The following is a 12336-nucleotide window of genomic DNA, read 5'->3' as shown; positions in this document are numbered from 1 at the left end:
CGTAGGGCTTACAAAGTCTGAGGAAATCCAGCCCTTGTTCAATTTTAGAAGAGTCAGCCTGTTTGCGTTTTCCATTGACAGCTGTGTGCACCTATCCGTTATGATTGCACCTGCTGAGCTAAAATACTGCTCAGACAACACACTCGCAGCAGGGCATGGCAGCACCTCCAAGGCGTACAAGGAGAGGTCGGGCCAAGTGTGCAGCTTGGACAATCAATAGTTAAAGAACACTGAAGAATCAGGAAGGACACTGGTATGGTCACTTAAGTACTACTTAGAGCGTGCTGCCGCTTCGCCAAGGCAGTGCTTCAGATTTCCCATCTGGGTAGTGATGGGGAGACTTGTTCTGCTGAGAATAAGGAGGAGGTGAGACAGGAAGTGGAATACGAGGAGACTGAAACCCTGATGGAAGTTGGGCCAGTTATTCGTGGTGTGGGTAAAATGTGTGATGTCCCAGCCTCTGACTCTGCCCCAGACTCTGCCAGGCTAACCCAGTGTACCTACAGGGAAATGTATCATCCCTGTCCACAAGAAATTGTCCATCTGTCTGTGGTTAGGTGGACCCTGTGACTGTGTTGGTCAGAGCATGGCTGATATTGTGCAACACGTGCTTATGTAACGCAGGGACAGTACACCGGGAAAAATAGTGTCGGCTGGGAATTCAGTACTGTGGGGTTGCCAGCACCAAGAGGTCACAGAAAGACTCTGTTCCCACAAGTTCAAATGGCAACATTTCCAGGGCTAGCAATCTGGCAATGTGGGTGTTTAGCAATTGGGCCTGTGGCTGGGTGGTTGGATATTTCTGCTTTCTAGTTAACGTCTGGGGCAGAGACAACTGAACGCTGTGCTGGGACAACAAAGTGGATGTGGTTGCTGACTGTTGTGTATGTGCAACTGTTGGTTTTGAGCAGGAGGCATCAGCGCCTACTTCATGGTCAGCAGATTGGGAAAGCCATAACACAGGGGAAGGGTCAATGGTTTGACCATCAGACACAGTTTTTTGGTCCCAGGCATTCTGTCCACCTACTGGGGTGCTTGATTGCCATGTGTTTTTGCATGCTGGTGGCGCTCAGAATGGCAGTGTTCTTGCCTCTTCTTAGCTTGGTTTGGCAGATGATGCAAATTATAGTTGTTTTATCTGAAGGACTTTAAGAAAAAAACTGCCATACAGGGTAACAATGCACCCTTGGGCCGATTGGGGGAGCTCTGTGGAACAGTTGACCGAGTTCTACCTCTGGTCAAACCTCTACCTCTCATTGCCTGCTTTCTTGCTACAGATCCATCCCTCTCTGTATTGCTCTTTTCGCTAGGCGTACCACCGTGCCAGGTTGGATCAGTGGCCTCATCATCGACCACATCGTCTTCCAGCTCTTCAATCTTATCCTCCTTGTGAGTTGCTATTTGAGGTTAACCTGATGGCAACTGTGCCTCATGATTATCCTCCACCTCTTCAGATATGAATTGACCTTCCCTAACGTGGCTTTCTCCTGGCATTAGGTGCTCAAATGTTTGGGCATCACTGCACTTCACCTTCTCATGACCCTCTTTAATGGTGCACATTGAGAGGCCTGAAAAAATTTAAAAGGTAACATAAACAGTTCCTCAGAGTGGCCAGCGTAAGGGTCATTTGTCTCCTCGGACTCTTGAAGGTGGGAGGAAGAAGGACCAGGTTGAGGATTCAGAGGCCCAGCCTCTTGGCTTCTGAGACTGGACCATGTGGAAGACTTTGTGGTACTGCTTGTCAACACACTGGAGCCTTTATTTGCCATCCAACCCACCACATGCTTGCACTTGTCTGGATTCATTAGTGGTATAGCACGCAGACCAAATTTTGAAAGGAACCTAGAATGAGATACAGTCACCTTCGGATTTGTCCCACGGCCTTGGCGGGCACCACCACATCCATGTCCCTTAATGTCACCATTTCTCATCTTGAATGCGTTATAATGAAGCCAAAAAGTACTGGCTTTATTTTTCCGAGGTACCCTTGCAAAGGTCTTATGTACAAATGCACTGTATCTAGCAATTTATGGCTATTTTTTGGAGATCGCAGCTTGATTATACATGGCAACAGCAGACTGACGCAAATTACATGTAAATAGTCACGTTTGCATATCTCTGCAGCCTTTGAGCCAATCATACAACTGCTAAAGAAACGTTAATTTTTAAAACAATAGAAAATTATGATTTTTTTTCAATCGCCTTGACACACTCCAAATGCGGAGTAACAAAGATTATTACCCCTGCTAAATTGTCACGTAAGATTATCTCTACCCAGATTGCGCAATTCACATCTGTTAGATAAAGTTATAAATAGATAAAGTATGCAGACACCAAATAAGTGGTTTGAAGCTACTGTTTGGACACACGACAGGGTCAGAAGGCAAGGAGTGCTATTAGAATTTTGGAGCATTATTTTGGCACCACTGAGGTGGTAAAACAGGAACTTCCTACAAGTGACCCCATTTTAGAAACTACACCCCAAAAGGAATTCACTGAAGAGTGCAGTGAGCATTTTAAACCCACAGGTGCTTCACCAAATTTTATAACATTGGACTGTGAAAATTAAATGACATTTTCTCCATTAATATGTTATTTTACCACCAGATTTTTCATGTTAACAAGAGTAACTAAAAAAATGTGACCCTAAACTTTTCTTATACTTCTAAATACAACAATATCTCATGTATGGTTAGAAACCAGTGTCTGAGCACATGCCATGGCTTGGAAGGGAAAAATCACTATTTGACTTTTAATGTGCAGTTTTGGCTGGAATAGGCTGCCTACACCATGCTGTATTTTAAGAACCCCTGAGGAACCAAAACAGCAATCATCCTCCATTGATTACTAGTGTTGAGCGATACCTTCCGATATCGGGAAATATCGGATCAGATTGGATCGGACCGATACCCCAAAAATATCGGGTATCGCCGATTCCGATACCGGAAACCAATGCAAGTCAATGGGACACAAATATCGGAATGAAAATAAACCCTTTCTTTCCTTGCACATCCAGTTCGGGAGGGGGGAAGAGTGTGGGCGGTGTGTGGGCGGAGACTGTGCGTGTCTGTGTGCAGGTGGGGTCAGTACGGGCCTCTCGGGGGTCTGTGCGGACCTGCTGGGGCCTGTATGGGCCTCTCGGGGGTGTGTGCGGGCCTGCCGGGGGTCTGTACGAGCCTCTCGGGGGTCTGTGCGGGCCTGCCGGGGGTCTGTATGGGCCTCTCGGGGGTCTGTGCGGGCCTGCCCGGGGTCTGTATGAGACTCTCGGGGGTCTGTGCTGGCTGCCGGGGGTCTGTGCGGGCTGCCGGGAGTCTGTACGGGCCTCTCAGGGGTCTGTGCGGGCCTGCCGGGGGTCTGTGAGGGCCAATCCGGGGTCTTTGTGTCTGTGTGCAGGCATCGTCCGATGTGACTACAAGTCCCATTGGGCTATGCCTGCTACAATGACAGTGATTGACACATTAGCCAATGATGGGATAGTAGTAGTCCCATCATCCGGCTAATGTGTTGAATGTAAAAAAAACAAACACAAACATACATACTACATACAACATACTACATACATACAACATACATACTACATACATACTACATACAGTACATACAACATACATATATACATACTACATACAACATACATACTACATACATACAGTACAGACCAAAAGTTTGGACACACCTTCTCATTTAAAGATTTTTCTGTATTTTCATGACTATGAAAATTGTACATTCACACGGAAGGCATCAAAACTATGAATTAACAAAAAAGTGTGAAACAACTGAAATTATGTCTTATATTCTAGGTTCTTCAAAGTAGCCACCTGTTGCTTTGATGACTGCTTTGCACACTCTTGGCATTCTCTTGATGAGTTTCAAGAGGTAGTCACAGGGAAAGGTCTTCCAACAATCTTGAAGGAGTTCCCAGAGATGCTTAGCACTTGTTGGACCTTTTGCCTTCACTCTGCGGTACAGCTCACCCCAAACCATCTCGTCTTATTGATGCATCTCCATTATTAACCCGGTTTAATGTCACCTTTAAGATGCGCCAATTCCGGAACTTAGCCCCTCTCTTCCCAATCCAACTCCCATGTAGCGGTGGGATATGGGGTGATAAGGAGTTAATGTCACCCTGCTATTGTAAGGTGACATTAAGCCGGGTTAATAATTTTGCCAGGACAGAGAATGAACTTCAATCCAATATTGCGGCCAACATGCAGCCAGCGGGTAAGGAAAGGGTGAATCAAACACCCGAAAACCCCGCCCCTATGACCCAAAACCGGTCCTGCCAAATTCAGGTGACAGGTTCCCTTTAACCCTAAATAAATGCAAAGTGGCACATTTACTCATGGTGAGAATTTATAACTGTAAGAACACCCCTAATATGCGTTTTGCTTCTGGCTTCTTCGGAGGGGTATATACTGGAACTTTTCTGGTAGGATTTTTTCCGCATATGATTATTTATCATATTTACTCATTTTATATTACAATTGCGATTCAGGTACTATTTTGTTCAGAAGAACTTTTTCACCACCTTGATATTGTCTGTTGTTTAATAGAACCTTGCATGTGATTTTTCTGTAGCCTGTACACATGAATGGCATTGACCATATATCCCCTATGCATAGGAGGTATATTGGATGAACTTTTTCTGGATATATTTTTAATCTAATGTACATATGATATTTATACCACTTCCATAGTAATACCCCTGGGGAGATTTATTTCAGTTTTAGCATCTCCTTTTTATCCTGTTTTGTTACTTGTTGTACTTAATCAATTAAGTTTATTGAATTTATATATGGCTTCATGCTCCCAGTTCTCTCCCTTTATATATAGGTATTGTCTAAAAGTTCCAATAGGAGAGCCTTTGATTTTCCAGTCTATTGATTATTAACAGTTGAGTACATGTTTGTACAGTTAGGGAGGGACTGAACAATTTTCCAGTTAATAATCATATTCTTTACGGCATGTGCACCCGGCATCTTTTTCAGGTGGATTCCTTCAGTAATGGTGTAGAGGTGAAAAAGAGTGACCGGGCCATTCTTCACGTGCTTTCTACTTGTAGCTGTTGCTATATCTATATAAAATAATACAAAAAAATGCCATAGAAGATGTTTCAGGAAAAACACTACTAGATTTTTCCCAAAACATCTTTTGGTTCAAAAAGTATGCGAGTATTCCAGTGTCTGAAAGATGCCATGTGTACATGCAATACTCCTAGATGTTTTCCTTCACTAACTTTTGCTACATAGTGACCTCTAAAATATAACATCTTTACATTGCAGATTTCTTGATGTGGGCGATCCTAATATAGTCATTTTGGAAAACGGACAAGTTCTTTATATAAAAAATGCACACCTAAGTGACAGAGGGCATTATAAATGTGTAGCATCTAATCCTGCTGGCTCCCAGACTAAGGAAATTAAATTAACTGTACTTGGTAAGTTCCAAAAATCCAACTTATTTCTAATATTGACAGTTATGCTTAGCAAACAAAGAAATACCATATATTTTGCACCTAAAACGTATAAACACAATAAAAAAATAATCAGACTAGTTTAGAAAAGAACTATGTATACTGCTCTTGAACTACAGTAAAAGTGTCAAACAATAAACTTACCTCCTTGAGTTGCTGCAGCTGCCAACAGTAAGGCCATCAGGGGGTTTCTCATAGCTCCTGAGGAACCAAGGATGAGGCCACTGTGCATCACTAACCATGAGAGCAAAAGTGTGCAGAAGGATACGAGGACTTGGGGTGAGGAAACTTAAAGGGAACCTGTCACCCCGTTTTTTCAGATTGAGATAAAAATACTGTTAAATAGGGCCTGCGCTGTGCGTTACAATAGTGTATGTAGTGTACCCTGATTCCCCACCTATGCTGCGAAATACATTACCAAAGTCGCCGTTTTCGCCTGTCAATCAGGCTGGTCAGGTCAGGTGGGCGTGGTGACATCGCTCTTTTCTTACCCAGCTTTCCGTTGGTGGCGTAGTGGTGTGCGCATGTCCAAGTGCCGAATCCACTGCGCGCACGTGAAGAAACAGCGCGTGATCTGCGCTATTACCCCTGTCATCGGTGGGGGCGGCCATCTTCCTGGGGCCGCGCGTGCGCAGATGGAGTGCTCTGCTGCATGGGGCTTCAGGAAAATGGCCGTGGGATGCCGCGCATGCGCAGATGGAGATCGCGGCGGCCATTTTCCTGAAGCCGAGATGCAAACTCGGCTTTGCGAACACCACTACGCCACCAACGGAAAGCTGGGGAAGAAAAGAGCGGTTCCTGTTTTCCATAGGGTACATTGTACTGTACCCTGCATGGAAAACAGCTGCGGAACCGCAGCGGCAAAAACGCTGCGGTTCCGCAGTAAAAAACGCACTGTGTGAACGTGGCCTTATTCACATATAAACTCATATTCATATTGATTAATATTTATTATGAAGTAGGACTTATAAATGCAGTAGGAGAAGTGTCATACTTTTACTTAATGTAACAGGTAATCTATGTTTTTCATATAATACTCTGAGGATAGGGAATATAAAAAGGATAGCACAATGCAGGGTCTAAGCGCAATATTAAAAATATCACAAAAAAAGTGCAAAGCTAATGCACTCACCAGACTTAGGTTGAAGGAACAGCGTATTGACCCTGTGAGAAAGTCCCAACCAATGTCCTGGTTATTTGGTCTGCTGCACGGCTCCTGGTCCACAAGGCGATCCTCAATCGTCCGCAGGTGAAAGTGAAAAGATGCAGAAAACCAGTCTAATGCCAGCACTTCCGAAAATTATATCATGTGCTGTAATAGCTTTTGCTCTTTTCAAGCCAAAATGTGTTGTTTTTACTTGAATTTACTTGCTATATGTAGAATAAAAAAACTTTTTTCATTAAGCTATTACAGCACATGATATAATTTTCGGAAGCGCCAGCATTAGACTGGCTTTCTGCATCGATTGAACACAGGTGATTTCACATGTGTTCATTGAACTGTGCGAATCACTGTGTCCAATACATTGTATGGGTGACATTTTTCTTGCTGAGGCTTGTGTCTCCACAAGATAAATTGACATGCTGCAGTCTGGAAAGATGTGCCACATGCCCGTCTCCAGGGGTAAACCGCTGGTGTCTGTGGACACATAGTGGGTATGGGATTTCTTGAAATCCCATCCACTATGCTGTAACATCTGGACGCTGTGGGTTGGACGCTGCACAAGTATGCCACGTCAAACCTGCAACGTTTACTGACCGTGGGAACGTACCCTCATCAGTACAGTAGTCTAGCTTCAATGTAAAAACTGACTAAAATTATGCTACATTTATAAGCTGTGGACCGCAGCATATTAAAAAGGTGTACAACTGTTTTATTATGGAACTACTGATTATTTTTTTTATTTTAACATATAAATAATAATAAACTATAGACACAGCTTGTTTAGCTTTGAAGCATAATTCCAAATAGGATTTACCTTCTAGCTGCAAAATATCAAAATGGGATCATTCACATATTTTGTTTTTGTAGTTCCACCCAGCATTAAAGATGGAAACACCACCTTGGAGATGTCCTTTATAGCAAAAAGTGAAATCAATTTGGAATGTGATGCCAGGGGAATTCCACACCCTACAATTGCATGGTATAAAAATGGGGAAACAATTGTCCCGAGTACACGAGTCATCTTTATTGAGAATGGAAAATATCTACAAATTTCTGAAGCTAAGACTACAGATTCTGGAAAATTCACATGTCATGTGGCTAATGTTGCAGGGAAAGCAGAGAAGGCGTATGTGCTTGATATTTATGGTAAGATATTTCATGTATATTGAATAAAGCCATTGATCTACGATCTTCTAATTTACAGCAGGCAAAGCTACATCTTTCATCCCAAATAACCCAAGAGAGAGATAAAATGAGCGCCATGACCGCAACTGGACAGAGAGTAACATATCCAAACTTTAAATTCATAACCATGAATGGGTTGTCTCATCTTTCATTTTCAGGTGAAAACTGCTTCCAAGTCTCCTGTCTTTTTGCATTTACCGGGACAGGTCATTCTTGCTAGATTGACACGTCAGATCATGGACAGTGTGGCGCCACCGGCCCAAACATTGTGCGCTCTGTTGCTTTGCCTCTGCAGCATCGCAGAAACATAATGGCACTGAAGCCGGCCTGACCGATAGCTAACCGTTTGCATCAAAAGTTCCAAGTTACACTTATATATAAGTTTAAATTTCATACAAGAAATATAAACTGTATTAAAAGCAATAAAATGATAGGGACGTCCACATTAAATAAAAGAGGAATACTAAAAAATACAAAGTTAGTATAAAAAACACACACTAGTGTAAGAAGACAAGATGGATAAACAGATGGAACAAACAAATATTTGTGTATAACAGAAACTGCCCTATAAATCCAATCTGAACAACACAGGATAAGGCGAATAATCTTAAAGATATTATTGAGATTTTACATCACAATTCAATAATACTAATAATAGTTAAATTACTCATTGCTCTAATTAAAAATAGACTTTCTAAACATGAAAGTTCATTTAAAAAGAATGTACCTCCAGTCACATTTTTTTATTACATTTTTAGTAAATTAATTTTCCACATATGTGACTAGCTTAAAATCTTTTCGTTTTCGGACTGTCACCAAGAGCCTATTCAATAGCTTCATATTTTCTCTAGGACACATGTTAGCTTTTCTATGTAGACTTGGTCAGTGGAGCAGAGTCATTTTACTGGCATTAGAGAAGGGGACATCTATTAATGTGTTGATGGAGGGATGTATAAGGCAAAATGTTGACACTATCCTACATACTATATCCTACAGCTTGTATGCGTCTCCCTCTACAACATTAAACCCCCCAAAAAATAAAAGAATGGAGAAACTAAAAAAAATCACCCACTTAAATGATAAAAAATGATTTTTATTAAGATATGATTTAAAAATCATAATTAGGTAATAGGCGGTCAGCACGAAAGATTACAAGGTAAGGAGAAATGCAGCTTTAAAATTAATAGCATTATCTGAAAAAATGACAAATTTTATCCATAATCACCAAAGTTGTAGATAGTCCAAAAAACAGAGTAAGTTTAATGTATTAGTGACAATTAGCCACAGTATTTGAGGTAATTTGATCATCAATGAATCAATAATCAGATCATATGAGTAAGGTAAGGTAAATATGAAAACAACCAAGATGAATAAATGCAATTAAATCAAAAAGCAACACAAATAACATGTAACAATCAATGCTAGCGGAGAAGCGTGGATATCTCAGATAGCAAGGTGTCATCTTATTCAGCTTTATATGACCTACGTGTCCATATAGACGGCTTAGGAGGATGGATCCTACTGACAGTAATAAGTTTTATCCTGTAGATTTACTATATATACTGCAGCAGTAACTGTGTGAACCATACAGAATAGGACCTTGGAATTTACATGGTTCCCTGTAATGTGGTAATATTAATATTGTATGTGATTTATTTCTAAGTTCCAGCTACAATTGATGGAGATTTGAGCAAACTGCATAGTAAAAAGGTAATCACAGGAAATCCCCTGGTACTGGAGTGTGAAGCCACAGGACATCCATTACCATTGATAACCTGGCTGAAAGAAGGAGTGCCTGTGGAGACAAGTGACAACGTCCGCCTTCTGTACCATGGCAAGAAGCTGGAGATTAAAAATACCGGGGAGCAGGACCAAGGGCAGTACACTTGTGTAGCCACCAATGTAGCGGGAGAAGCTGAAATCAAATATGGTCTCCAAATTTTAGGTTAGTTACATGTTGTAGCCTGGAGCTAATTTATCACATTATGGCAATTGTGCTATATAGAGATTAGCAGAACTCTGGAAATATCACGAAGAAGAAGAGCTTATGTAGCACATGGAGTAATTATTAGGTTTGCTTTATGAAAAAATATTCTTCAAAAACTTTTATTGATTTTATAAAGTAAAATCATACACACATGGATAAAACTGTTGGCACCTTCTGTTAAAGTATGACAAACCCACAATGGTCACTGAAGTCACTGGAAACTGACAAAATATCAGCTGATAAGAATCAGACATTGCTTATTGGTTGTGGGTCAACAGATAAATAATGAGTAAAAACTAATGAAAATGATAGGTAAAATTTATTTTATTGACCAATATGTTTTTTTTCCTTGACCAGAAGGGTGCTAACAACTTTGTTCACTTGTATATATGCCCCTAAAAAGGCTTTTGTGATGGTGGTTTCCAAAAAATTACAATTTCAGGTTTCACATAATTTACCATTTCTGTTTATTTGTGTATTTTTATTCATGTGAGTGAGATCATAAGCCTTTAGGGAATGGATAAAAAGCTTTTTCATCTTCTAAATTATTTACTATTAAAATTACTGTATGATAAAGTGTAAGTGAGCAGCTGATGGCTTGTAAGGAGAAGTATCCGGATCAATTGAAGATCATGCCCCCCATTTGAACAAGTGAAGATTATGTCCTCCTGCTTCCGCAGTGACATTGGAGGAGATTTATCAAGCTGTCTTCTAGTAAGAATGGCCCATTGCAACCAATCAGAGCTCAGCTTTCATATATAAATGAGCCCTGGTAAAAGGAAAGCTGAGCTCTGATTGGTTGTGATGGGCAATAAAGCCAATTGTTACTACAGTGCCGGCAAAAAAAAATCTTTACACTTGCACAGCAAAAAAAACTTTACATATAAAATCCACATCATAATTTCATCTTTTAAAAGTGTACACAATAGGGGAGATAATAACAAACTGTCTAATGTTAAAGCTGGCTTTGTTGCAAATATCAACCAATCAACGCTCAGTTTTCACTTCTCTGGCTAAGCGAAAGCTGCACTCTGATTGGTTGTTATGTGCAGCCCAGCCAGTTTTGCTATTAGGCAGTCTTTTATTATCTCCCTCAGTTTTTTATTATCTTCCACAATGGGTCAAAAGAAGCTTAAAATGGAAGAGAAATCCCGTGCCTTGACTTTGCTCGAGAAGGGGGATTCGGTGATTGCTGTAGCTAGAGATCTGGGAGCGTCAAGAGAAGCAATTTATCAACTGAAGCGGTCGGCGGCATCATTGCCTCCTGGGATGGTACTGCAGAGGAAGTCAGGCTCTGGCGCACCTAAGAAGACTTCACCAAGGACTGATAAGCTTCTGAAGTGGGAAATGATGTCACATCCTTCTTAAACTGCTGCTGAACTAAAAAACAAGTACCCTATGCTCCTCCAGAACATCGCAACTAGGACAATTCGTCACCACCTGCAGAAGGACCTGGGTCTACCAAGTTGCCATGCCGCAAAGAAGCCCCTGCTCACAGCAGCAATGAAGAAGAAAAGGCTTGCCTTTTGTAAGAAATATCAAGATTGGACATCTGAAGAGTGGAAGAAAGTGATGTTTAGTGATGAGAGCACTTTCAGGCTGGTCAGGGGAGGCTCAAAGGTTGTGCGTCGTCCGAGTACCGTGTCACGGTATGACCCAAAATATACAGTACTAAAGGAGGTGCTGAAGACACTTTGGGTAAACATGGACTCCACATACTTAGCCAGCCTTGCTGAATCCATGCCTAAATGACTGCAGATGGTGATAAAATGTAAGGGTGACATGACAAAATACTAATTATATTAAAATATCCACAATAAAACACTTGAATCCACTTGAATATTAACATTTTGTGGTTTCATTGAACTTGTAAAGATTTTTTTTGCTGGCACTTGTATAAGACAGCTACATCTCTCCATTTTCTGCTTCCATTGTATGACATGTCTACAGCAATGTTGCCACTTTTAAAGTTCCAAACCTCATAAACTTGCAATTTCTTGTTGCCCTCAAATTAAAATGGATGAAAATTTCTTTGAGAAGAAAATGCTGCCAATTATATCTGGTACAAATATCTCTGACATCGAGTTCATGAAACATGCCATTTATTTGCAGACAATCAGTAGCACAAAAAATGCCATCAACCTCTGTGTTGGATCACTCGTAGCCGATCTTCTGATTACCATTCTTGGCAGTATATTAACAAGAACTGTGCGCCATCGTGGGGATCCATCAGAAAAGTTCTTTCTCTGAAATAGTGGCTACACATGACGTACCTCTGCACAAATGATTGGAATATCCACACTCACCATTGATTAAGTTTAGAACTTTTATCATGTTAATATATGTCCTGCGTGGAGAAGCATTTCTGCCGAGGCACACAGAGCGGCATGCCACAGAGAAGATGAGCCTCTTAATGAACTCATTGCATTATAGTCCAGGAATCCCTTTACTAAGACTGGTGTGCCGAACACTAGTCCTAACGAATCAGCCCCATGGTGTGCAGAAAGCGTCTACGTTCCCTCTAGT

At 41.2% G+C, this 12336-nt stretch overlaps 1 protein-coding gene across 1 annotated transcript in view; it reads left to right on the top strand.

The window, feature by feature from the left end:
- The window catches only part of HMCN1 (hemicentin 1), a 733390-nt gene that overhangs the window by 245453 nt on the left and 475601 nt on the right, over nucleotides 1-12336 (top strand). The window contains exons 30-32 of the mRNA XM_069737257.1: nucleotides 5283-5437; nucleotides 7506-7784; nucleotides 9487-9768. Of these exons, the coding sequence (XP_069593358.1) occupies nucleotides 5283-5437; nucleotides 7506-7784; nucleotides 9487-9768 (716 nt within the window). The remainder of the gene's footprint in view (nucleotides 1-5282; nucleotides 5438-7505; nucleotides 7785-9486; nucleotides 9769-12336) is intronic.

The sequence above is a fragment of the Ranitomeya imitator genome, chromosome 8 (genome assembly GCF_032444005.1).
Source record: "Ranitomeya imitator isolate aRanImi1 chromosome 8, aRanImi1.pri, whole genome shotgun sequence".
NCBI classification, from domain to species: domain Eukaryota; kingdom Metazoa; phylum Chordata; class Amphibia; order Anura; family Dendrobatidae; genus Ranitomeya; species Ranitomeya imitator.
Note: the sequence above shows the minus strand (reverse complement) of the source record. Positions and strands in the feature narration are given on the sequence as shown.